The sequence below is a fragment of the Theropithecus gelada genome, chromosome 12 (assembly GCF_003255815.1).
Source record: "Theropithecus gelada isolate Dixy chromosome 12, Tgel_1.0, whole genome shotgun sequence".
Taxonomy (NCBI): Eukaryota; Metazoa; Chordata; class Mammalia; order Primates; family Cercopithecidae; genus Theropithecus; species Theropithecus gelada.
The window spans coordinates 91,528,932-91,555,452 of NC_037680.1; the positions used below are offsets into that span (position 1 = coordinate 91,528,932).

The 26,521-nt window shown below is 38.0% G+C and overlaps 1 protein-coding gene and 1 long non-coding RNA gene across 2 annotated transcripts in view; one reads left to right on the forward strand and one right to left on the reverse strand.

Moving 5' to 3' along the window:
- Positions 1–26,521, forward strand: part of LOC112636209 — a 160,510-nt gene that overhangs the window by 103,646 nt on the left and 30,343 nt on the right. The window lies entirely within an intron of this gene.
- The window catches only part of ABCA12 (ATP binding cassette subfamily A member 12), a 209,334-nt gene continuing 207,306 nt past the window's right edge, over positions 24,494–26,521 (reverse strand). The window contains exon 53 of the mRNA XM_025404754.1: positions 24,494–25,317. Within this exon, the coding sequence (XP_025260539.1) occupies positions 25,210–25,317 (108 nt within the window). The 3' untranslated portion in view covers positions 24,494–25,209. The remainder of the gene's footprint in view (positions 25,318–26,521) is intronic.

Consider the following 26,521-nt stretch of genomic DNA (forward strand, 5'->3'; position numbering starts at 1 on the left):
ACAGCAATAAGGGTGGTGATGGGGATAGGGATGAAAATCCTTCATGTGGTTAGGAAGCTAAGATAGGAACCAACTCATTTTGAATTAAAAATTAGAACCGGCCGGGCACGGTGGCTAATGCCTGTAGTCCCAGCACTTTGGAAGGCCGAGGTGGGCAGATCAGGAGGTCAGGAGATCGAGACCATCCTAAAAATACAAAAAAATTAGCCAGGCGTGGTAGCAGGCGCCTGTAGTCCCAGCCACTTGGGAGACTGAGGCAGGAGAATGGCGTGAACCCAGGAGGCGGAGTTTGCGGTGTGCCGAGACTGCGCCACTGCACTCCAGCCTGGGCAACAGAGCGAGAGTCCCTCTCAAAAAAATAAATAAATAAAAATAAAAATTAGAACCATCTACTATGAGACTTAAAACAGGAAAATCACACCAACTCAATGGCATTAATTGCTTTTAGTATCTTTATTCTAGTTCATGGTCTTTCTTTCACTTTCCTGTATTTTCAACCTTATGGCCAGAACAGGTGCACGCTGTTTTAGTTAGCATATTCATACCCGGAATGCAACCGCTTAGAAATTACCTGCAGTCACAAAGAATGTCTCCATGGTAAAAAACAAAAAACAAACAAATAAAAAATAAATTACCTGCAGTATGTTCCTTTTTTTCTTTTGAAAATCTTAGTGAATGTTATGTACTTTGAAGAGGTTAAAACCTAAAACTATTGATCCAGGGAGAAAAGTACTTTCTGCATAGACTTTCCTTTCCAAGAAACTGAAGGAAACTGTTTGTTCTTGAAGAATGCCATTTGGCCTTTCTGTTATATTGTCTATTTGGAAATATAATCGACTACAAGCTGTTCTTTCTGCAAAATGAGCTTGTTTTGAAGTTAGATCATAGTTCAAAGAGAGATCTTGTGCGGGCTATTTCAAGAAGCGAGGACTCTGGAGGGCAAGCCATAGTTGTGGATTTCATTGCAGGATGGAGTTGCCAGGTGAGTTTAGATATCGGCTGTAGAAGCAGATATTGGAGTAACTATCCTCTTTCCAGTTTAGCTGCTGAGAACATAGCTTTGTTTTTCTCAAGTCACTTACAGAAAATAAGCCAATAGCTTAGGTAACCTCTTTCTTAGCTCCCAGACTTCCTGTGTACAGTCCTATAAGTTCTCTGAAAGCCACCCTCAAATCCCAATATTCAAACTACAAGGTATGTTAGTCCATTCTCAAATTGCAATAAGGAAATACATGAGACTGGGTAATTTATAAAGAAAAGAGGTTTAGTGGACTCACAGTTACGCATGGCTGGGAAGGCCTCAGGAACTCAAAATCATGGCGGAAGACACTTTTTCACAGGGCAGCAGGAGAGAGAATGAGTGACAGCAGGGGAAATGCTACATGCTTATGAAACCACCAAATCTCGTGAGAACTCACTGAGAACAGCATGGGGGAAACCGCCCTCATGATTCAATTACCTTCCAGGGTGATATCAGTGGGAGATCAGTGATATCAGATCTTGCCATTTTCAGAGTCAAATATTTGAATTTTGAGTCAAATATCTAGAATGCAATATATTAGCTTTCTATTCTTTTCCATAAAATGTATAAATTATGTAAAATATATCTTTGTGTAGAATCTGGGTTTTGGACTACACATTTGTGACTTCTGGACTCATTCTAATTTCATTACTTAAAAATTTATTAGGGTAATCAGTTCTTTTCAGATAAATAATGCTAGGAGTATTAACCTTCTCTTTCATTCTCAATTTAGAAATAACGGGTTTTACTGCAATAACTTTGCACCCTATCAGCTTCACAAACTGGGAGGTTTGATGGTGGGATGAGCAGGGACTCACTTAACATATCTGACTTTAAGAGTGGATCTTTTCCTTTTGTTTTTTAGAGATGGAATCTTACTATATTTTCCAGGCCAAAGTACAGTGGCTATTCACAAGCACAGTCATTGAGCACTACAGCCTCAGACTTCTAGGCTCAAGCAATCCTCTTTCCTCAGCCTCCCAAATACAAGTACTACATGCATGCCACAGTGAATGGCCTGTATCTTTTTCTTTGACACCTCCCCCTGTATATGACAAAATTATTTTTAATAATTATGAAATAAAAGTAATAGTAGCCAGGAAAGCGATGAAAACAGTGAAGATTTATCTTTTGTTGAATTTAATATATAGTCATGTCAGTTAAAAATTTAAAAATTAATAAATTTAGAGACTAAAATACCTTCAACAAAGGAAAACATAATAAATTGATATTTCATTAATGCATTTTTAAAAAGGAAAATATAAAATCTACATAATTATTTGTCACTAAATGAATAATATAGTTTCTGTGTTCAAGCCGTCTGTCAACAGCTTCAGGAAAATAGATCTTTGCATATTGAAGTTTATTAGCAAGTATAGACAGATTGCTTAATCTATCTTCACTCTTAGTTGATCAAAGATTACTTTTTGTTTTCACTTTGATATATTTCTCTGACACAAAGCAACAGTTATACAGATAGTTAGAAAAGTCTTTAAGGATAGTTTGGCAGAGATTTTTATAAAAATCTTATTTCACAATAAATTTCATTGCATTCCATGTCTTTCTTTGGGATTGATTCTAGCAGCTTTCAAATGTCCCTACAGTCAAAATGTTTTAAACATAAAAATTCCAAGTGGCTACATAGAATGACAGAATTGAAGTAACAAGTTCTGTTTCTTCATCTTTGCAATCACAATGATGTCATTGCTTATTTAAAACCTACTAGTTAGGTGGCATGGTGGCTCACACCTGTAATCTCAGCACTTTGGAAGGCTGAGGCGGGAGGATCTCTTGAGGCCAAGAATTTGAGACCTGCCTGGGCAACAAAGTGAGGGCCCATCTTCATAAAAACATAAAGATAAAAATAGCCTGGTGCAGTGACTCGAGCTTGTAATCCCAGTTACTATGGAGGCTAAGGCAGGAGGATCGCTTTGAGTCCAGGAGGTTCAGGCTACAGTGAACTATGATTGTGCCCCTGCATTCCAGCCTGGGAGACAGAGCAAGACTAAGACCCTGTCTCTACAAAACAAAACAGACAAACAAAACCAAATGAAACAAATCTACCAGTTAAAAGCAGAAATATATAGCTTCAGAGGTGTTGGAGGTAGAAATTGCCCCTCAAGCTAGCTAGAAAGAGATTCCCAACTGTCTTCAACTTGAAATTCTGTGATAAGTTCCCTGGTTTCCAGTTGAAGTGTATAACTGGGAGTTCTCCTAGTTTTCCTTTATGAAGAATACAATGTTTGTCAAAGGATAAATCATTTTTTAAAAGCTCAAATTTGCAATTTACCAATATGTTACTAAAATTTAGTAGCAACCACATCACTTCTTTAGAATTTACCCTGATGAAATTTTTTTTTTTTGATAGGAGTATTTATTTGATCACTGTATTAGTCCATTTTCACGCTGCTGATAAAGACATACTTGAGACTGGGCAATTTATAAATGAAAGAGTTTTATTGGACTCACAGATCCGCGTGGCTGGGGAGGCTTCACAATCAGGGCTGAAGGTGAAAGGCATGTCTCACATGGTGGCAGACGAGAAGAACTTGTGCAGGGAAACTCCACTTTTTAAAACTATCAGATCTCATGAGACTTATTCACTATTACGAGAACAGCACTGGAAAGACCTGCCCCCATGATTCAATTACCTCCCACTGGGTCCCTCCCACAACACATGAGAATTCAAGATGAGATTTGGGTGGGGACACAGCCAAACCATATCAATCACTTTGTTTAGAAGTGCCTTTGCTGGAGCTTGGTGAAAATAAGTTGAGGCTGTTATTATTTTTAAATTCTCTACAGACATTGTACCACAATTTTGTCTGCACTGGGGTGGACAGATCCCTTCACTCACCGCCCCCCCCCACCTTGAGATACCACAGGAAAGGAGTTGCAGAGGGAAAAACACAGATCGAGGAAGAGTGTGTTTTGTCCCATGCACTCACATAACCCATCCCATACACCTCCCTGCCCCAACTGCATGAGAGATATTTGTACATTGTCTTATGTTTTGCCCTCTGAATCAGATTTCCTACATGTGCTAAAGTAAATCCTTGTTTTTATTGGAGGAGAGAAGATTCACTGAGGATGCTTGAGGAAATGAACTCTGACCCCCTGTATCTCATTTGGGTGAGGTTTTAGTCCCCTCATCCCTTTTGTGGCTGAATTCCCCACCACCACTGCCTGCTTTTGGTTTCAGAGTTTTAGCAACCTGTGGCTCTTATTTCAGCTCTGTCTCTGGTCCATGGGCCGGTTTATCTTGTTTTAAAGTCCAGTTATGGTTTTGTTTTTACTTCTACATTTTAGTCTGCCTTGTTCAGTTTTTACAGTAAATATAGGGCCAGCAGAGCTTGGATTTAGAGCCAGCTTCTCTGTTTTCTATTGGTATGTACCTGTGAATGAAACAAAACATAATGAAAATGAGGGGAGCATTTTATAAATACCCACTGGTTTGTTCTTTTTAGCTTTTTACTTAGAAGCATGATTTCTATGTCTGTTAAATCTTAATCCATCTATTTATGTGATATTTCTTTAATGGAGTTTTAATATAAAATATATATTGTTGCACTTCTTGCTTTGTTTAAAAGAGGTTTACATTTTAAAAGTTGGGAAAGCATTCAAAGTATAATTTGCTGAAATATTGTAAGGAGGCATATAGTTTTCCACTGCTAAAATCTACAGAAATAGAAGTCTACTTCTGTGTTGCCATTTTTCTTAAGTAATCAATTTACTAAGAAAACTCATTTCTCTGTGGTAGTTTTTTACTCACTGATACATAACATAATGCCTTCATGCCTTAATTGGGTTGTTAGGTGGGATTTAAATGATTCATATATGATGCTGAACATGATTCATATTCTGTGCTATATTTTAAGAGAACAGAAAGAATAGAGCAACAACTACAAAAGCAGATGGGACAAATATGTTAGAAGCTGTTTCAGTACCTATAAGTATTGTAGAACCACCTGGCTAAAAAGCAAAAGGATGTTCATCATAATAGTTTTATATAGCATAGTTGTTGAGAACTTCTTTCTGAAAATAATGACCCCAAACAGGCTCAGCTGTTTCTTCCTCTTGTATATGGCAATTGGGCACATATCTTACTTTTTTATAGCTACATTAGTTTTTAAATATGAGTTTAAAAGAAAAAAAGGCTAGAGCATAACTTGATTTTCACATCATTTAAAAGCATTATTAGATCTCTCAAAAAGACTCTTCTTTCCAATTCCAATTACACCAGCATGATTATAATACAAGTTTTCAAGGGGCATTAGTACCTACAATCTATATTGAAGCAATACAATTTATAACTCTATCTATGCAGCTGAAGTATAATATAAATTCAGTAAGACTTTCAGGAGTTATATATTGTTTTTGAATTTACTTCTTCAGTGAGATATCAATTATCCATAGCAGATAGAACTGTGGATCCCAACCTTGGCTGCACATTAAAAACACCAGGGAACTTCTAAGACTCCCAGTGGCCACACCACACCCTAAACCAATTATTTTAGATTTCCCAGGGAAGGGTAAAACCCTGGAAGCAGTATAATTTCCCCAGGTAATTTCAATATGCAGCCCAAATTGAGAATCACTGAATTAGAAAGTACCATAATGGAGAAGTATGTCTAAAATCATTTTCTTCTTCTGATAAAATGCTGTATTATAAAGCTCAGATTTAGATTTTGTTGACAGAGGAAAGTTGAAAAAGGATTTTTAGGAATTATTACATTTATTTCTTCATTTATCCATCCATCTATTTATACATTTAGTAGCCCTTATTTCCAATATGTGCCAAATTGGGCTGAGTTTATAATCTTAAGTTATGGAAAATATATTTTTGAAGACAAGTTGATCATTTCTTGTGAGAATTTAACCTTAAGAGATAAAGCAAAGGAACAGTTTTGTAATAATCAGGGTTCAGGCTACAGTGAAAATAATTTTGTCAACTGGAGAGCTTGTTAACATAGGACTCTTTTCTGTTTGAGTAGATACATTAGGGGAATGTGCTTATAAAACCCAGTTAAGGTGATTCCTGGAATCAACAAAATGCAGAAACTTCATCTTCCCACTGTTATGTTCGGTGAAAATAGTCATCTTATTATTTATAAAAATTTTTGCTTTGAGAATTTTTGTTTTAGAAGATATATCTATGAGCAACAACATCTTTAAATCTGCATTCATTACTGGTTCTGAGAGCTGAAACCAAGCCGTGGCACTAAAATGTTAATGAGAGCTATCATTTATGCAGAATTTACCATGGGTACTCTGTTAAGTACCTTCAACATCCATAAAATCTTCATAACAATCCTTTGAGGAAGATATTAGCATTATCCTCATTTTAAAAACAAGGAAAGTGAGTTTGCAGAGAGATTAAGTAAAACATACAGGGTCACTCTATATTGTCCATTTTCCCGCTGCTGAAAAAGACACACCCGAGACTGGGTAAATTTATAAAGAAAAAGAGGTTTAATGGACTCACAGTTCCAATTGGCTGGGGATGCCTCACAATCATGGCGGAGGGCGAAAGGCACATCTTACCATGTCAGCAGATGAGAGAAATGAGAATCAAGTGAAAGCAGTTTCCCCGTACATAGAACCATCAGATCTCGTGACACTTACTCACTACCATGAGAACAGAATGGGGGAAACAGCCCCTATAAGTCAGTAATCCCCTGCCAGGTCCCTCCCATTACGTGTGGGAATTGTGGGAGCTACAATTCAAGAGGAGATTTGAGTGGGGACACGGCCAAACTGCTTCAGTCACTTCATGAGGGCAGCTGGGTGTGAACCTCAAAACTAGGGGGTGAACTTCAAAAGCAGTTGGTGCTTAAGTTTAAGAAGCAATTATTTAAATCCCTGTGTTATGCTCCCTCTCAGACCTGATGTGATTGATTTTATTTATTATTATTATTATTATTATTTTTAATTGAGACAGAGTCTCACTCTGTCACCCAGGCTGGAGTGCAGTGGTACGATTTTAGCTCACTGCAACCTCCGTCTCCTGGGTTCAAGCCATTCTCCTGCCTCAGCCTCCCGAGTAGCTGGGATTACAGATGCCCGCCACCACGCCCAGCTAATTTTTTGTATTTTTAGTAGAGACGGGGTTTTACCATGTTGGCCAGGCTGGTCTCAAACTCCTGACCTCAAGCGATCCACCCACCTCTGCCACCCAAAGTGCTGGGATTACAGGCGTGAGCCACTGCGCCCAGCCTGATTTTATGAGGGCTTATATAATTATACACATAATTAGTGTAAATGTTGTGAGTATATATTGTCCATGGTGGAACCTTAGTGAAGAGCATAGAAATAAGGTGTATTAGATTGTTCTTCAAATTTCTCTGAATATGAAAATCCCCTGGGTACCTGTTAACACTGTCACTTATTCCCTAGTCACTGACTGCCTGAATTAGAATCTCCAAGGGAAGAGCCTGGGAAGCTGTATTTTTTCCAACAACAAGGCCTACGTCATTCCTATTATAAGGGAAATTTGGAAACATTTCTCTGGGTTAAGCATTATAATCAGTAAATGATGAAGGCATAAAATCTTTATACCTGAAAAAATACCTTGATATTTTTTTCAGGTGTAAAGTGCTAGATTATCATGTCTAAAGAAATAAAAATCCATTAAAAGGGAGTTGGTTGGCCAAAGAAGCATTGGAAAAGAGCTTCTGAAGGACAGAGGATGGTAGATCTCAAGGCCCACTCAGCTCTGATGAGGGAGGAAGGTTTCCAGAGTCAAGGATGTATCTTTTGAAGGTGTATCTTACTATGGAGATGGATGCTTCAGGCTCGAGAAACCTGATGACACTAAACATTGAAATCACATAATTATCTCAACTTGCCCTGAGTCTCTCTGCTCAGCAAGTGACCCTCTGATTAAAGCATGACTTCCTATGTAGTGTGCTTGAGGGGAGAGAAAATTTGTTGGCTGGGGGATAGGAGTGTTCCCTTAAAGTTCTCAATGTAAATCAATAATCTGACACTCAGATTTTAGCCATCAGTGTTTTGAACTTTAATGCAAGTCCATCCATAAGAGCTATATCCCCTTTGTGCTATTAAGTTATGATTCTGAGGCTGCAGAGATGAGGTCTGGTGAAAGGCTTGCTATTCTGTATGAGAAAGACTTGCCTGGATAGACCTGCCATTATCACCTCTCTCCTTTGAAGCTTTTTCTCATTTGCCTCTCTGATTTCTATGCCTGTGCCCTGTAGTTCAAGGTGTTTATCTGCTGGAGGGTAGGAGTGGGGGCACGTTGGTGGAGAGGGAGGCAGGAGGCGTTAGGGAATTGGAAAAGTTCCAGAAAGAATGTGGAGGAAAGGCCAAGGTAGCATTCCGTTTATGACAAACAAAATAGGAGTATAGAGCAGGACAGTAACTCTGAAAGCCACGGTATTGTTTTAAGAATGGATTTGCTGAATTTCTCTGACTTTCCTCCCTCCACCCCTTGTAGTGGATTAACAGTCTAGCCTGGAAAACTAGAGAATCAGTTTAAGATCACAGAGTTCTCTTATAAAGAAAAGACACTCTTTGTCTTAAGATTTGTTGTTCATTTGTAGAAGGAAGATCAGATGTAAAGAAAGCATACCTGCTTTCTAGCCTTAGGATTTAGGGGGAAAAGAAAGGAGCGAAGGTAAGAGGAGAGAGGGGTGAACACAGTGCTAATTTTCTACCTCAGGGCTTTGACCTGGAAGCATGTGTATCCATTAAATGAGCTTAATGTGGAAGGCAAGATATTTTAAGCATTCATTAAATGAGTTTAACATGGAAAGCAAGCTGCTGTAGATCTCTCTGGCACCTGCCACATCAAAGTAAACGATCCTGCACAAGATGGTACAGGAAAGGAGACACTGGGTTCCGGATTGGTCACCTTCAGTTGAGTGTGGCCTGGTCACTGACTTGACAACAGTGTTCTGTCCTGGATCCCACTCTGGTGAACTGGGTGACCTCTGAGCTAAGTGTGGGCTTCTGTGCCTGTGGGAGAAATGGAAGATGGAGCAGACACTCGAGGGTGAAAGTGAGTTGACCTGGAAGCACTACCATATTGTGACTAAGAAAGAGACCAGATCACAAGTTATGTCAGCCCCTAATCCTGACATAGAAAATATTACCCAGGGAAGAGGGGACACTGTCCACCCCAGAGACTATCAAAGGTACAGGGCGCTACCCTTGGCAAACTTGACCCTTTTCTGCCCCCACTAGAATATGTGAGATCCCTCTTGTGATATAACTAGGAATTCTCCTCCAGCTACCACCTATTTCTCTGCTCCCCTTTCCCATCCTCCCTACTTTCTCTCTTATTTTTTATTCAGCTCATTCATGAGGTTTTCTTTCTGTCATTCCCCAGAAACTTTTTTTGTCAAGGTCATCCCTGAATATGTCAAATCCAACTGTCAATTTTCAGTCTTTATTTTAATCTAACTAGCAGCTGCCTGGGCAAGGTCAGCAACTCGCTCCTTTTTAGAAACAATTTCTTTTCTTGGCTTGCATGTTACACATTATTTCTGGATGCTCCTTCTCTACCTCAAAAATACTATGCTGCCTTGGGATGCTGTCTTTAAATCGCTTCACTGATCTAGCCACGCTCATCTCCCTACATAATCTCATTCAGACTTGTGGCTTGAATTTCCATCTGTATGCTGGTGCCTTCCACATTATTTTTTAGTCCAGCAGAGATCTTTTCCAAACTCCAGACACAGAGATCTACAGTTTAGTCAAAATTTCCTCTAGAATGTCTGACATCTCAAACATCATGTATCTTAAACACAGCTCTTGATTTCATCACCTTAAACTGTCTTTGTGTCTCCAATTTTCTCATTCTCCAATAAATGACAATTCAAATTATCCAGTTGCTCAGGCTAAAACCCCTGGATTCATTCTTGACTCTCTTTATCTTATGTATTCATCATTAATCTGGCAGCAATTTCTATCAGCTTTTCCTCAAAAATATACCCAGAATTTGGCTTTTTTTTTTGCCATCTCCATAGCTACCAAGTTATTCTGCTGTACTAGTTTTCTAGATTGCCCTGACTTCTGCTTTAGATCCCTACTGCATGTCCTCCACAGCCGCCAGAATGTTCCTTTGGGTTTCGCTGGATTCCATGGTTTAAAAAAAAAAAAAAAAAAAAAAGGTCAGCAGGACTTTCTTATGTAATTGTATTTTATTTGTTGGTTCTGCTTGTCTCTGCTAGACTTTATTAAATACACAAGCTCTTTCCATTGTTATGAACAAGACAGCAACTGGGAGCCCTAGACTTGTCTCCTCTCAGTTCAGCAATCCCATGAGAAGGAAATATCTCTTCCAAAATTTAAATATTAATTCAGTAATGATTGACTAACTTTGCTAGAGTCATGCATCAATCTCTAAACTAATCAAAGTGGTAAAGGGAATTAAGATACCCTGGCCATCCAGGGTCACATGTACACCTAATTGCTGGGATGAAGAGGAGCCACCATAGTCACCAGCTTCATTGAGACAACCTGGAATGGGAATAAGGGAACCACAGAAATAAGAGACTAGGGGCCGGGGATGATGACTCACACCTGTAATCCCAGCACTTTGGGAGGCCGAGGCAGATGGATCATTTGAGGTCAGGAGTTGGAGACCAGCCTAGCCAACATGATAAAACCCCATCTCTACTAAAAATACAAAAATTAGATGAGCATGGTGGTGCGCGTCTGTAATCCCAGCTACTTGGGAGGCTGAAGCATGAGAATCACTTGAGCCTGGGAGGCAGAAGTTGCAGTTAGCTGCGATTACACCATTGCACTCCAGCCTGGGTGACAGAGTGAGACCCTATCTCAAAAAAAAAAAAAAAAAAAAGAAAAGATAGAATTTAGGGCAGATAAAAAAGATAGCTTAATACCATAATTTAATATATCATCTTTTTTGCTATAAATCAATTATTTAATCCCTTTGATTCTTGTTCCCATCTAGGGGCAATAATACCACACAGGGTTGCTATGAGGTTCAAATGATTTTATACATGTAAAGTTTTTTTCATAAAAAGTGAAATTTTATTTATGTAATTGTTAGCTATTATTAAATCTAGATGAGTTCATCAGTGGCTGGCAAAATGTGAACCGATACAGAAACTGACCTCCTGTGATTTGTAACAATAGCATAGATGTCGATAAGAGTCCATCACACAGGCTTTTACCACTTCTACTCAACATAGTACTGGAAATTCTAGCTGGAGCAATTAGGCAAGGGGAAGAAAAGGCATGCAAATTAGAAAAGAAGTAGTAAAATTATCTTTGCTTGCAGATGATATTATATGTAGAAAACCCTAAAGGTTTCACATTAAAAAAAATCCTGTTAGAACTAATAAGTGAGTTCAGTGAAGTAGCAGGATGCAAAGTAAACACAAAAATAAGTTACATTTCAATACACCAGTAATTAACAATTTGGAAATTAAGAAAACAATTTTAGGCCTGGCACGTTGGTTCATGTCTATAATCCCAGCACGTTAGGTGGCCGAAGTGGGAGGATCACTTGAGATCAGGAGTTTGAGACCAGCCTGGCCAACATGGCTAAATTCTGTCTCTGTTAAAAATAAAAAAATTAGCTGGGCATAGTGGCAGGTGCCTGTAATCCCAGCTACTCAGAAGGCTGAGGCAGGAGAATTGCTTGAACCCAGGAGGCGGAGGTTGTATTGAGCCAAGATTGTGTCACTTGCACTCCAGCCTGGATGACAAGAGTGACACTCCATCTCAAAAAAAAGGGGTGGGGAGGGAACAATTCTGTTTACAATAGCATCTACTATGATCTGAATGTTTATGTCTCCAAAATTCATGTGTTGAAACTTACTGATCAGTGCAGTGGCGCTGAGAGGTGGGACATCTGGAAGGTGATTAAGTCATAAAGGTAAAGCCCTCATAAATTGGATTAATGTCTTTGTAAAAGAGGCCTAGGGGAGCTTATTTGTCTTCTCTGCCATGTGAGGACTAGCAAGAAAGTGTCATCTATGAAGGGTAGGCTGGCAACAGATACCTATGAATCTGCTGGCATCTTGATCTTTGACTTCTCAGTTTCTAGAACTGTGAGCAATACATTTCTATTGTTTATAAATTATTTAGTCTAAAATATTTTGTTAGGGAAGCCCAAATGAACTAAGATAGCATCAAAAAGAATAGAATACTTAGAAACCAACTTAACCAAGAAGGAGAAAGACTTGTGCAATGAAAACTATAAAACAGTGCTGAAAAAGTAAAGATACAGGTAATTGGAAGCATATCTCATGTTCATAGATTGGAAAACTTACCATTGTTAAGATGTCAACACTACCCAAATCTATCTATAGATTCAACGCAATTCCTATCAAAAATCCCAATGACATTGTTTGCAGAAATAAAAAATGCCAACCTAAAATTCTTACAGAATCTCAAGGGGTCCCAAATAGTCGAAACAGCCTTGAAAAAGACAAACCAAACTGGAGGACTCACACTTCCTGGTTTCAAAACTTACTACAAAGCTACAGTAATCAAACAATGTGGAATTAGCATAACGATAGATATATAGACCAATGGAACAGAATAGGGAACCTAGAAGTAAACCCTCACATATATGATCAAATGATTTTTGAAAAGGGTGCCAAGTCCACTCAATGGGGAAAGAACAGTCTTTTCAACAAATGGTGTGGGAAAAACTAGATATCCATATGCAAATGAAAGAAGTTGGACCCTTACCTAACACCAAATACAAAATTAGTTCAAAATGAATCAGGAGCCTAAATGTCAGTCCCAAAACTATAAAGTCCCTAAGGAAAAAAAAAAAATAGAGTAAAAGCTTCATAACATTCAATTTGGCAATGGAACAAAAGATAAAACAGACAAATTTGAACTTCGTGAACATTTTTAAAAATCATGCATCAAAAGGCACTATCAACAGAGTAAAAAGGCAACCCACACAATAGGGAAAATATTTGTAAATAATATATTTTATAAGGAATTAGTATCCAGACCCTACAGAGAACTTCTACAGCTCAACAACAACAAACAACCCGATTCAAAAATGAGCAAAAGACTTTAAACGTTTATCCAAAGAAGATATAAAAATAGCTAATAAAAACATGAAAAGATGCTCAACATCACTAATCATTAAGGAAATGCAAATCAAAGTTGCAGTGAGATACCACCTTACACCCATTAGGATGGCTACTACCAAAGAAAACAGAACATAATAATTGTAATAATTGTTGGCAAAGATGTGGAGTAAATAGAACCCTGGTGCAGGGTTGATGGGAGTGAAAAATGGTACTGTTGTGTTTGGAAACAGTATTGTAAATTAAAAATAGAATTATTGTGATAATTCATATGATTCAGCAATTCCATTTCTGGGTATATACTACAAAGAATTGAAAGAAGGATCTTGAAGAGATATTTGTACATCCATGTTCATTATTAACAATAGCCAAGAGGTGGAAGCAACTCAGGTATTCATTGACCAATGAACAGATAAGTAAAATGTAGTATATACATACAATGGAATACTATTTAGCTTTAAAGAGGAAGGAAATTCTGACATATAACACAACATGGATTAACTTTGAGGATATTACGCTTAGTGAAATAAGCCAGCCACAGAAAGACAAATACTGTATGATTCCACTCATATTAAGTACATAGAGTAGAGTAGTCAAAATCATAAACAAAGAAAGTATAATGGTGATTGTCGGAGAGGAGAGAAAGGAAATTAATGTTGAATGAGTACAGTTTCAGTTTTACAGGATGAAAGTAGTTCTGGAGACAGATGGTTGTACAACATTATAAATGTATTTAATACCACTGAATTGTACACTTAAAAATGATTAAGATCATAAATCTTATGTGTATTTTATCACAATGAAATAATTAGCAGAAAGTCAACCAAAGAGCTAGTGCCTTAAACAGAGAGGAATAAAAATTATCTCAAAGATCGGGGTGGATAGGATTATTAATTACACATTTAAGCAAATACAGACTAGAATCTTTTGGGAAGGGTTCTTTGAAGGAAAAATGTTATCAAAGAAGAAAATGGAAGTTAAGGCTGCATAGGCAGTTAGATTTCAGTCTACCTATGAGTTTTAGCTATCTATTGCCACATAATACTATTGCCACAGACTTGGTGACTTAATACAACACATGTTTATTATCTACCATTTCTATGGGTCAGGGGTCTGGGTGCATCTTAGCAGGATTCTCTGTAAGGCTGTAATTAAGGTATTGGCTAGGGCTGAGTTCTTATCTGCATGCCAGACTGTGGACAAACCTGTTGCCAGGTGATTGTTGGCAGCATTTAGTTATTTGCAGGTTGTGAGACTAAGGGTCTCAGTTTCTTGCTGGCTCTCAGCTGGAGGCCGTCTTTAGTTTTTTGACAGTTGTTGGCCAGAGGCTGCCTGCCAGTCCTTGCCAAGGAGGCCTTTCAACATGGCCTCTTACTTCATTAAGGCCAGGAAGGGAGAGAGGCTATTAGCAAGACAGATGGTACAATCTTGTGTGACATAATCACTTTTGCTGTATTCTGTTGGTCTGAAGCAAGTCACAGGAAAAGAGAGAGAATTTTTCACTAAAGAATATCAGTACAGGAGGTAGAAACAATTGGGGGCCATTGTAGAGTGCACATTACACTTTAACTACCTGTTTTCTCTCCTTAGTACATTCGTAAATAATTGAAAAAAACCCCCTCAATTTGCTCAACTCTCTGTGTTCAATAATTGATATGCTTTATACATATAAGTTATGTTACAGATTCAGTATTCTTGGAGGGATCTCAAAATGCTAGACAGGTCACACTGGTCAAGTAAGGATATAAGCTGTCTCTTTAATAAAGATAAATTATTTAATAAGACAATTTATAGTTTAATTTCATTATCAAGGAACAGTTTTAGGAAGACCTTTATAATAGAGGAGTACTTTAGAAGCTCTACCTAGGAAGAGATCAGATACGTTCCTTTTTCTTTTTTTATCACATACATACTTTTATAATCTTCATTTAGATTTAGTTCTGCAGACAAATAGATGTTTAATGCTCAAAACTAGTCTTTATGTCAATGTCACTACCGTCATTTTGTTGTCTGAAAACTGTTTTTTGGTAGGTTCCTCAGGAAAGGGCTTTGAATTTTCCTGAATTCTCATATCTTCAAAATAATCTGCCTGAAACCTTTATAATTCAATGTCATTTTGATTAGATACAAAGCCTTTTGTTTATGTTTTCTCTCCTGGTATAAATCATTACTGTCAAATAATATTATGATTACTTAATTTTCTTTCTCTAAAAAGGGTCTTGGTTCTTTTTTCTGACTATCCAAAGGGTATTTCCTTTACATTCCAATAATTTTACAAGAATATATCTCAGTGAAGTTCACCCAGATACACAATATATCGTTTCAATATTTAGCTTTGATATTTATTTTTTAAGATAAGTTTTTTTTTCAGTCAAAGTTTTTAACGTGCTCTCTTCCATCGACTGGTTTTCAAAAAGAAAAGGAACTTCTATTATATTTATATGTTTGATCTTCCTGTGTATCTTTTAAATCTATTACTGTCTGTCAAATCCTATCAGATAAATTTTTAAATTAATAACTTCATTTTTTTATTTTTATGGGTTCATAGATGTGCATATTTATGGGTATGTGAGATATTTTGATACAGGTATACAATGTGTGGTAATCACATCAGGGTGCATGAGGTATCCATCACCTCAGACATTTATCCTTCCTTTGTGTTACACATAATTCTATTACATTCTTTCAATTATTTTAAAATGTATAATAAATTATTGTTGGTTGTAGTCACCCTGTTTTGCTATCAAATACTAGATCTTACTCATTCTATCTAACTATATTTTTGCACCAATTAACCATCCCCATTTCCCCCCAGTCCCCCTCCCCCACTACTATTCCTAGCTGCTGGTAACCATCCTTCTGTTCTCTGTCTTCATGAGTTCAATTGTTTTCATTTTTAGTTCCCACAAATAAGAGAAAATTTGTCTTTCTGTGCCCAGTTTATTTTACTTAATGATCTTTAGCTCCATCCTTGCAAGTGACAGGATCTTGTTCTTTTTTTATGGCTGAATAGTACTCCACTGTGTGTAAGTACAACATTGTCTTGACCCATTCATCTGCTAATCAACACTTAGGTTGCTTCTAATCTTGGCTATTGTGAAAAGTGCTGCAGTAAACTTGGGAGTGTAGATGTTTCTTCAGTAGACTGATCTCCTTTCTTTTGGGTATATACCTAGCAGTGAGATTGCTGGATCATATCATACCTCTCGTTTTTGTGTTTAAGGAACCTCTAAACTGTTCTCCATAGTGGTTGTACTAGTTTACATTCCCACCAACATTTTATGAGTGTTCTCTTTTCTCCACATCCTTGTCAGCATTTGTAATTATCTGTCTTTTGAATAAAAGCCATTTTAAGTGGGGTGATATGGTGTCTCATTGTAGTTTTGATGAACATTTCTCTAATGATCAATGATGTTGAGCACTTTTTCATACACTTGTTTACCATTTGTATGTCTTCTTTTGAGAATTGTATATTCAGACATTTAGTTGTTCAAATAGACTTTTTTTTTATTGGATTAGTAGGTTTTTTCTTATTGAGTTGTTTGAGCCCCTTATATATTATGGTTATTAATCCCTTGTCAGATGTGTACTTTGCAAATATTTTCTCCTATTCCATGGGTTGTCTCTTCACTTTTGTTAATTGTTTCCTTTACTGTGCAGAAGCTTTTTAACTTGATGAGATTCCATTTGTCCATTTTTGCTTTGGTTGCCTGTGCTTGTGGGGTATTACACAAGAAATCTTGGCCCAGTCCAATGTCCTGGAGAGTTTTCCAATGTGTTATTTTAATAGTTTCATAATTTGAGGACTTAGATTGAAGTCTTTAATCCATTTGATGTGATTTTTGCCTATGTAAAGACATAGAGGTCTAGTTTCATTTTCTGCATGTGGATATCCAGTTTTCCTAGCACCATTTATCAAAGAGATAGTTCTTTCCTCAATGTATGTTCATGGCACCTTTGTTGAAAGTGAGTTCACTGTAGATGTATGAATTATTTCTGAGTCCTTTTTTATTCTGTTCCATTGAGCTATGTCTGTTTTTATGCCAGTACCATGCTGTTTTGATTACTATAGCTCTGTAGTATAATTTGAAATCAGGTAATATGATTCCTTCTGTTTTGTTCTTTTTGTTCAGAATAGCTTTGGCTATTCTGGGTCTTTTGTGGGTCCACAGAAATTTAAGGATTGCTTTTTCTATTTCTGTGAAGGATGTCATTGATATTTTGATAGGGATTGCATTGAATCTGTAGGTATGAACATTTTAACAATATTGATTCTTCCAATCCACAAATACGGAATATCTTTTCAATTTTTTGTGCCCTCTTCAATTTTCTTCATCAGTGTTTTATAGTTTTCAGTATAGAGATCTTTCACTTCTTTGGTTAAAGTTAATTCCTAGGTATTTTATTTTACTTGTAGCTATTGTAAATTGAATTGTTTTCTGGATTTCCTTTTCCTGTTGTTTGCTATTGGCATATGGAAATGCTACTGACTTTTGTATGTTGATTGTGTATCCTGCTACTTTACTGGATTGTTTATCAGTTCTAACAGTTTTTGTGTGTGTGTGTGTGTGGCATCTTTAGTTTTTTCCAAATATAAGATAAATCATCTGCAAACAAGAATAATTTGACTTCTTTCTGACTTGGATGACTTTTCTTTCTTTCTCTTGTCTGATTGCTCTAGCTAGGACTTCCAGTACTATGTTGAATAACAGTGGTGACAGTGGGAATCCTTGTTTGTTCCAGAGCTTAGAGGAAAGGTTTTCAGTTTTTCCCTATTCAGTATGATACTAGCTGTGGGTCTGTCCTATATGGCTTTTATTGTGTTGCGGTGTATTCCTTCTATACCCAGTTTTTGAGGGTTTTTTTTTTTTTTTTTATCATGAAGGGATGTTGAAGTTTATCAGATGCTTTTCAGCATCAGTAGAAATGATCATATGGTTTTTGTCCTTCATTCTGTTGATATGATGCATGATATTGATTGATTTGCATATGTTAAACCATCCTTGCATCCCTGAGATAAATCCCACTTGGTTATGATGAATGATCTTTTAAATGTGTTGTTTAATTTGGTTTTGTTAATGCAAACTAAATATGTCCTGAGAAGGACTCCATATTTCCATACAGTCCTTGTGGATAAACTGCAACCTAACTTCATAGGTAGACAGGATTGAAAACCTAAATAGCAGTATACTCCTATAATGAGTCTTGTCCAATCCCAGCAGCTGTACTTCAACCACTCATACACTGCTGAGTGTTCAAACTGTGTTCAAATAAGGCAAACATGGAGCTGTAACCAATCCAGCTGTTTCTGTACCTCACTTCCAATTTCTGTGTGTCACTACTTTTTTTGTCTATAAATTTTTTCTGACCATGAGGCACCCCTGGAGTCTCTCTAAATCTGCTATGATTCTGGGGGCTGCTCAATTCGTGAATTGTTCATTGCTTAAACTCCTTTATATTTAATTTGGCTGAAGTTTTTCTTTGAGCAGTTTGCCAGTATTTTGTTGAGGATTTTTGCATCATTTTTAATTAGGGGTATTGACCTGTAGTTTTCCTTTTTTAAATGTATCTTACATTTTTAAAACAGATTAGTATAAAAAGAAAATTTCCTAGCTTAGTTAATGTGTGCTTATGCATTTCACCAAAGAATATGACAGAAAGTTTAAGGATTTTTCTGGAGTTGTATCTGGTTTGCCTTTGGTGGAACTTTACATTTATTTCATTCTTAAATGATATATGCATTGGTTGGAGCATCTTGCCTACAATTTTTTAGCTCAAAATATTTAATGAATATCTTCACTTAATGACTGAACTGCTTTAAATAAAAGAAACTAAAACTTCTCTGGTAATACTAAATATTTCTTTTGGGCTGATTAGTGAAACTTTTGTCTTTGAGAAGAATTTGGATTGCAATTCTACTGAGTTCCTAAGAGCATTAACTTACGTGCGGAGTTTCCCTCTTCCACTAGAAACTTTCAATGGATCCCATGAAATAAGAACTAAAAATCTGTTTTGAGGTGTTGAAAGAGCCATCTTGGCCATAACCTGTTTAGGGTATAGACCATTTCACAGTGTGGGCTTCCTTACACTGGGAATTATAGCTCCCATTTGAATGCAATAATAAAGCATAAAAAATGAAAATAGATATAAACTGAGGAAAGAAATCAAATAAACAGAATAACAAAATTATCAGCTATATTGAGAACAACAAAATCTCAGTAAGTACAAACCACAACTCTTTTGAGTTAAAATAAATGGAAATTAATAGTAAATCTTTGCATACTTAATGACATTGTTGGTTTTATCTGTGAGCTAGTTCAGTGGTTGGGGTGAGGGGCAGGAGGTAGGAAGGTGAAAGAACAGGATCATTCCTAAGGATTTCTAAGGGAAGAGGATAGCCAGGAACAGAGTCTTCTCGTTCGTGCTAGAAACAGTACTGGAGATAGCTGCAGTAGACAAGGGAGCAGTTTTCAGGGCCCACAGGACCAGTGATTCTCTTGCCAAGTCAGCACAGACATAAATACAGCTCATCATAAATTATGAATGCATTTTAAGTATGTAAGTTGACATAGTCAAGTCTTTTTGTGAGGGAGGGGTCTATGTCAGAATACAGTCTGTGGCATCAAATTCATTCTTTGGCTGTATGATTCTGGGCCAGATAGTTGCCTTTTTCCAACCTTCAGTAACCAACTGAAAGTTTGGTGTGAGAATAAGAAATGTGGCAAACTTGACCTGTACCTCACAGATAAAAAATTATGAATAACTGGTAGGTCCTGCTATTTTAATTACAATCCTTCCCTCCCTCCCTCCCTCCCTCCCTTCCTTCCTTCCTTCCTTCCTTCCAGACAGGACTCACTCTGTTATGCAGGCTGGAGTGCACTGGTACAATCATGGTATACTGCAGCCTCAACCTGATGAGCTCAACCAGTCCTCCCCCCTCAGCCTCCAAAGAAGCCAGGACTACAGATGCACACCACTATCCCTAGCTAATTTTAAAATTTTATGTAGTGACAGGGTCTTGCTATGTACTCAGGCTGGTCTTGAACTCCTGGCCTCAAGGGATTCTCCTGCCTCGGCCTCCCAAAGTGCTGAGATTACAGGTGTGAGACACCACATGCAGCCAACCTAACTACAACCTAACTACAGCTTTCGTAGCTAGTTTTTCCACTCATGCAATGAGAATGAGTAAGTATAACTCTCTTAGTGAAAGTATTTGATTTAAATAGCATCTTTATTTTCAATATCCTTGGGCAGGCCAGGTACAGTGGCTCATGCCTGTAATCCCAGCACTTTTGGAGGTCAAGGCAGGCAGATCATGAGGTCAGGAGTTTGAGACCAGCCTGGCCAATATGGTGAAACCCCGTCTCTACTAAAAATACAAAAATTAGCCAGGTGTGGTGGCTCACACCTGGAGTTCCAGCTACTCAGGAGGCTGAGACAGGAGAATCGCTTGAACCCAGGAGGCGGAGGTTGCAGTGAGCCGAGATCATGCCATTGCACTCCAGCCTGGGCATCATAGTGAAACTCTGTCTCAAAAAAAAAAAAATCCTCGGGCAAATGCCATATTAGACAATAGTATTACTAAAATAATTGTATGTCCAATGCTTGGCATTTTAGTGAAATGCACTTTATGCACAATCAACATTTTAACTTAAAATGTTGGTCATCTGCACATTTTCCCCCAGCAATTAACTTCAAACTTTAAAACTAAAACAAGCATGATTACAAAAAAGTTAAAGCAAAAATCCTAAAAGCATTTCTAAGCTGAAATAGATCTCTTTGGTTCTTCAAAAATTTATTGAGCAGCAACAATATGTTGATATTTTGCTGGATATGGGAGGTACAATGATGAAGAAAAATAGGTCACTGCGCTTAAGGAACTTAGAATCAGGGAAGAAAGAGATATGTACAGAGATGATTTATAATGTCAGATGAAAATACTTCTGCAGAGTCATGCACAAAAATGCTTTTATAACAAAGGATGGAACAATAAACTCTGCCTGAGGCTCTCTTGGAAGTCTTCCTTAAAGAGAAGGCCTAAGAGAAGGGTAATGAAGCTGAATAGATTCTGGATAAAAGCTGAGTAGGGAGGGAGAGGAGGTCGTCCAAGAGAAAAGAGCAGTGTGAGCAAAGTTGCACAGAACTGAGAAAGGCTCTGAAGTAAATAGGAAATAGCGAGAAATTTATTATAGTAAGAGCATGAACTACATGGGGAAGAGAGATTGAAGTGTTGGAGCCGGATTACTAAATACTTTGAAGATCAGTTAAGGAGTTTGTATTTTGTCCTGCAGATTATGGAAAACCAATCTGGATTTATAAGCAACGGAGTGATAAGATTAACTTTGAAACAAATTACGCCAAAGGAAATAGTATTCATTTCCTTGTAGCTTGTTGTCTTCTTATGTTGAGAAGCTTAGGTTAATGAAACAAGCAGACTTCTGGGGTCAAGTGAGGGTAAGAGAATGGAAGCCTAGTTCGTCCTTCCCATCTTTAACTAGGTCAGCATTTGCTGTTTGTCTAGAAGTCGACCAGTAAGGAAGAGAGCATACTGTTGCAGAAGGCTGTACGGGTCATTTTTCTATCTTTTGAGACAGGGTCTCACTGTGTCATCCAGGCTGGAGTACAATGGCGTGATCAAGGCTCACTGCAGTCTCAACGTCCTGGGCTCAGGTGATCTTCCCATTGCAACCTCTTGAGAAGCTAGGACTACAGACGTGTACCACAATCCCAGCTAATTTTTTGTATTTTTGTTTTTTAAGAGTCAGGGTTTTGCCATGTTGCCCAGGCTGGTGTGAAACTCGTGGACTAAAGCAATCCACCCACCTCAGCCTTTCAAAGTGTTGGGATTACAGGTATGAGCCACTTTACCTCGTTGATCATATTTCCATTCTTGTGATTTTTGTACCCACTGTATAAATATTATAAAAATTCGGTTTTATGCATGAAGTGAAAATTGCCACTATCCTCAGAGGTAACTCAGGTAACTCACATTAAAAAAGTAGATTCTGGGCCAGGCATGGTGGCTACTACCTGTAACCCTAGCACTTTGGGAGACCACGGATGGAAGACTGCTCGAACTCAGGAGTTCAAGACCAGCCTGGGCAACATAGCAAGACCTCATCTCTACTAAAAATAAAAAATAATTAGCCAGCCTTGGAGGTGCACACCTGTAGTCCCAGCTACTCAGGAGGATGAGGTGGGAGGATCACTTGAGCCTGGGAGATCGAGGCTGCAGTGAGCTGGGATCTCTCCACTGCACTCCAGCCTGGGTAACAGAGCAAGACCTTGTCTTAAAAAAAAAAAAGCAAGCACATTCTGTAGGTATTATCCAGAGTGGAAGTAGTGTTCTGGGAACTGCGAATTCTCTAAACATTTCCTCTACTGCAGAGAAGCCCAAAGGGATATGGGTTCAAATATATGTTCATATATGTTCCTTAATTACATATAAAAATGTGCCATGACACTCTTAAATAGTACATCCTAACAGAAAAAAAAGAAAAAACGTGCAAAAATGTACAAAAACAAAACGTAGCATTCTAAATCCTTCCACTGCAGATTCACTGTAATATCTGTACTATGGGACCATGTATCATCTTTCATCCTCTTTTCTTCTCCTAGAATAAACTACCTCACGGGAAACCTCACCGTATTTCAGAAATTTGAACAGAATCAGGTTGCTTGGTTTTCATATCAACCATGCCAGGCTCTCTTTTGTTTCTCCTTCATTTATTTATTCATTTAACCAACAAATATTTATTGAGTGCCATGAATATTTATTGTGTATATAGGTACCAGTTGGAGAGCCAGGAAAATCAAAACAGATCTTTGTCCTCATGGAGTTTCAAGCCTAGTGAGGGAGAAAAATACTAATCACTCAAATAATGGTGCTACTATCATGGTCCAGAGCCCAGCTGGGGCTTCCCTGCCCCACTGAGAGGTAGATAAGATTGGCTGGAGTCGGAAGCTCTGCTCCACACATGTCCTGGCATCTCCCTGTCTCATGGTCTGACAGCTTCTGGTATGAAGCTGTCACTGTACTGCGCCTCTTTCAAAAAAGGAATTAACATATCTTCATTCCAGTCTCCACACGACACTCAGTCACATAGAGCATTTGTAAGTGTGTCTGACTTCAATGAAGATTCAGTGGTCGGGGACCGTCCACAGCATGGCTACACAGTGAGTGAATATGCAAAAAGTATTTGAATACTTATAGTTTTAAATGTCTGTTCAACCACTTCTGTTGCTCACTGGGCTTCCATCTGTTTCAGTACTTAGCTTTCTGCCATCTCACTGGTTCCACCTTTCTCCATGTCCCTTCTCTCCTTTTCTTTTGCTTCCTTTCCTACCAATTGCTCAGAAACAAGCAGACAACCAGCCAACCACAGCAAAGACAATGAACAGCAAACAAATTCCTTGTATTCTTTCATGGAGCTCAGCTATCTATTTTGTCACTTGGGACCCTGGAGACACCCACGCTCTCAGAGTTATACCTTCTACTCCAAAAGGCGTGTCTATATATTATATTCAGCAAAGACATTTTGCATCCTGAAAGAAACTGTGTTACCATCTGTTAATGTACATACATATATATATATATAGTTAGTTAGTCTGGATATATTACAAATGATGATGCATGCTCTGACAGAAAAGTAGGAGGTTGGGAGGAACAACAAAGTATATAGTATTAGAACAGCGGACCAGATTTAAAATGAGAAAGCCGGGCAGTCTGACTTCTCTGAGAAAGTATGACATTTCTGAAGCCTGTTAGCCAGGTAAAAAGTGTAGGGGGAAGAGCGCTCCCAGGAGGAGAAAAGCATGTGCAAAGGTGTGGACATGGGGAAGACTGTGGAGCACTGGAAAGAGTGGGAAGGGGCCAGCATGGCTAGATCCCAAAGGGCCCAAGAGAAAGATGAGGATGAGGGTGGAGAGGTCAACAGGGGCCAGATCAAGTGAAACTTTGCAGGTCACATGACTCCCATTTTTAGGTTCCTGTCTCTTCCCTAACAAATGAAATGAGAGCATGAATGAGTTTTTCTAAACTTCGAGTTTATTGGTTTTTGAAACACAGTCATGCCAAAGCTGACAAACTTGTATAGATACACACCCACCCATACACATACACACACACACACACACACACACACACACACACACGGTACATAAAGCACCTTTCCCCAGGGCCATGTCACTTGCCATTATTAAGAAGTCTATCCTATAGCCATATACACGATTCTAGATCACCCAGATAATTAGCTGGAAATTATCTTCATATTCATTTTCCCTCCACAGGAATGCTTCCTGAAGAGAAACCCCAAATATGAGGGTTTCTGAAAGAGCTTTAAAAAATGTTGCCTGCCAGCAGCGCATGGATTCTCTTTTCAGGGTTTGTATCTACCCAGCTGGCACACCCATTCCCCCCTCCCTTCCTCCCAGAGCAAGTGACTTCTTGTTCCACCCTGCAGCTTACTATTGGCAAGGCATGGCAGGAGTGAATCTAGGTTCCGTTTACCACCAGGGTAAATTGCCCTCTCTATCGCATCCTTATGGAAAGGCACTTTTTCGGGTTCAGCACGTCCCCATGCATTCACAGGTACCGAAAGTGACATACACATACATTGTAAACATCGTGCCCACTGCTCTGCAAATGTTCATTTGGCCCTTAGCAGTTTACACATCACAGCAGATTCATGTATTCATGATGATGTTCATTCTGTTGTTTTCTGGAAATAAATTATGTTGTTTACTTGCCCGGTGGCACCTGCCACAAACCATCTGACTTTTCTTCTCCACTCTTATTTTTCAACTACCAATATCCATGCCTTTTAAGCTGCCTTTTTATTGAAAGTAATAAATTAAGATATTCATCTTGAGGTGGCTTCACCTTTGCATAAGAATCGTCAGCATATACATTAGCATGCTCACAGTGTTGAGTATACAGGAATTCATTTCAGTAGCAACAATACTCACTGACCTTAGAAGGAAAAATTTCCTTTTATATTTACTTGTTAGTCTAACACAGTTGTAACTTTCCATACAGTATAATACTTTAAAATGAAGATATCTTGTGGAAGTGTATCTTCTGCTGCTTTTCTTCAAAATGAAGCCATTGGTCCTATGCTGAGATTGAGTTTGCTGGAAGTGTTAAGACTCCATCTGGTCATCTTGTGAGTCAACACTTATAGTGGAACCTTGGCTGCTGGTATCAGCAGTTTCATAGGACTTCTGGTCTTTGGCAAAGTTGATGAAAACCTGATTTTTCAGGGAAAATAAAGCCATTAGTGCCTGGTAAGCCAAAGGAAGAAAGAAAGTTAATTCATTCTCATTCTCTCTCTCTCTCTCTCTCTCTTTCTCTCTCTCTCTCTCTCTCTCTTTCTCTCTCTCTCTCTCCTTCCTTGCTCCTAGTGCAAGCATGTATATACGTGTGGGCAGGCCCCTATAAAATCCAAATCCTAGTTTTACAAAACTAGATTTTATAGGGGCCTGCCTACACGTATATACACGCTTGCACCAGGAGTCCTTTCAGATAATCAAATTTAACTGGGGCTTGAAAATAGCACCTATATCTATGACCATATTTATGACTATGATTTTATTTATAATCATGTCAATCTTAAGCCATAGTTGACTATCTGTAGCCACATTTCTGCATTCATATGACCTACATCAATATCTCTATCAGGTATAAACAAGGAGCCCAGCCCTATGCCCTTATTGAATGATTGTGTAGAAATGTTGAGAGAAATTTCACTAGTTTCAAGAGTTAATGCATTAAGATAAAATTTGTATAGAAAGCCCATGTTAACACTGTGTTCAGTAAGCCAATTAATTAACAGGCAGATCTTTGTTTAAAGTCGTTAAATCTATTAGTCATAGTTTCACCCAAAAACTATCGAGAGTCTGTTTTTTGCCATGGTGCTTGTAGTTGGTTATAAGTCGAAGACTAAGTCTTCATTTTTGGCAAAGTCATGATTGTCTAAAGTCCCCGTTAAAATGCCTAAAGCCCCACAAGAAAAGTTGTCCATCAAATCCAGCACCATATACTGACCTTTAAAGGCCTTACTTTCAGACCTACTCCAATGACAGATATAATCAAACTTTCTATATGTCATGTTCGTTGAGCTGTGTAAAATTAAGACAGTACAGAAGTGATAAAGGATGACCTAATAAGTCTCTAGTTATTGAATGCAAATGTAATTAAGACAGATGATGTAAGTGAATGGAAAGGATTCTGCATTTACCACTTTAATTGCCTGAATTTAACAGATCTAAAGGTCTGGCACCAAATTCTAATTACCCTATCCAACCCTAATCCAGGAAGTCAATCAATAGAAATGTTCTTGAAGAAACCTACCATGGAAGAAGGAAGGAAAGTGTCAACAGCTGTTTGTTATGTATGTGAAAATAGTGGGTATTTTTTCTTTATGTATACATATAACTTTATGGATACAGATGT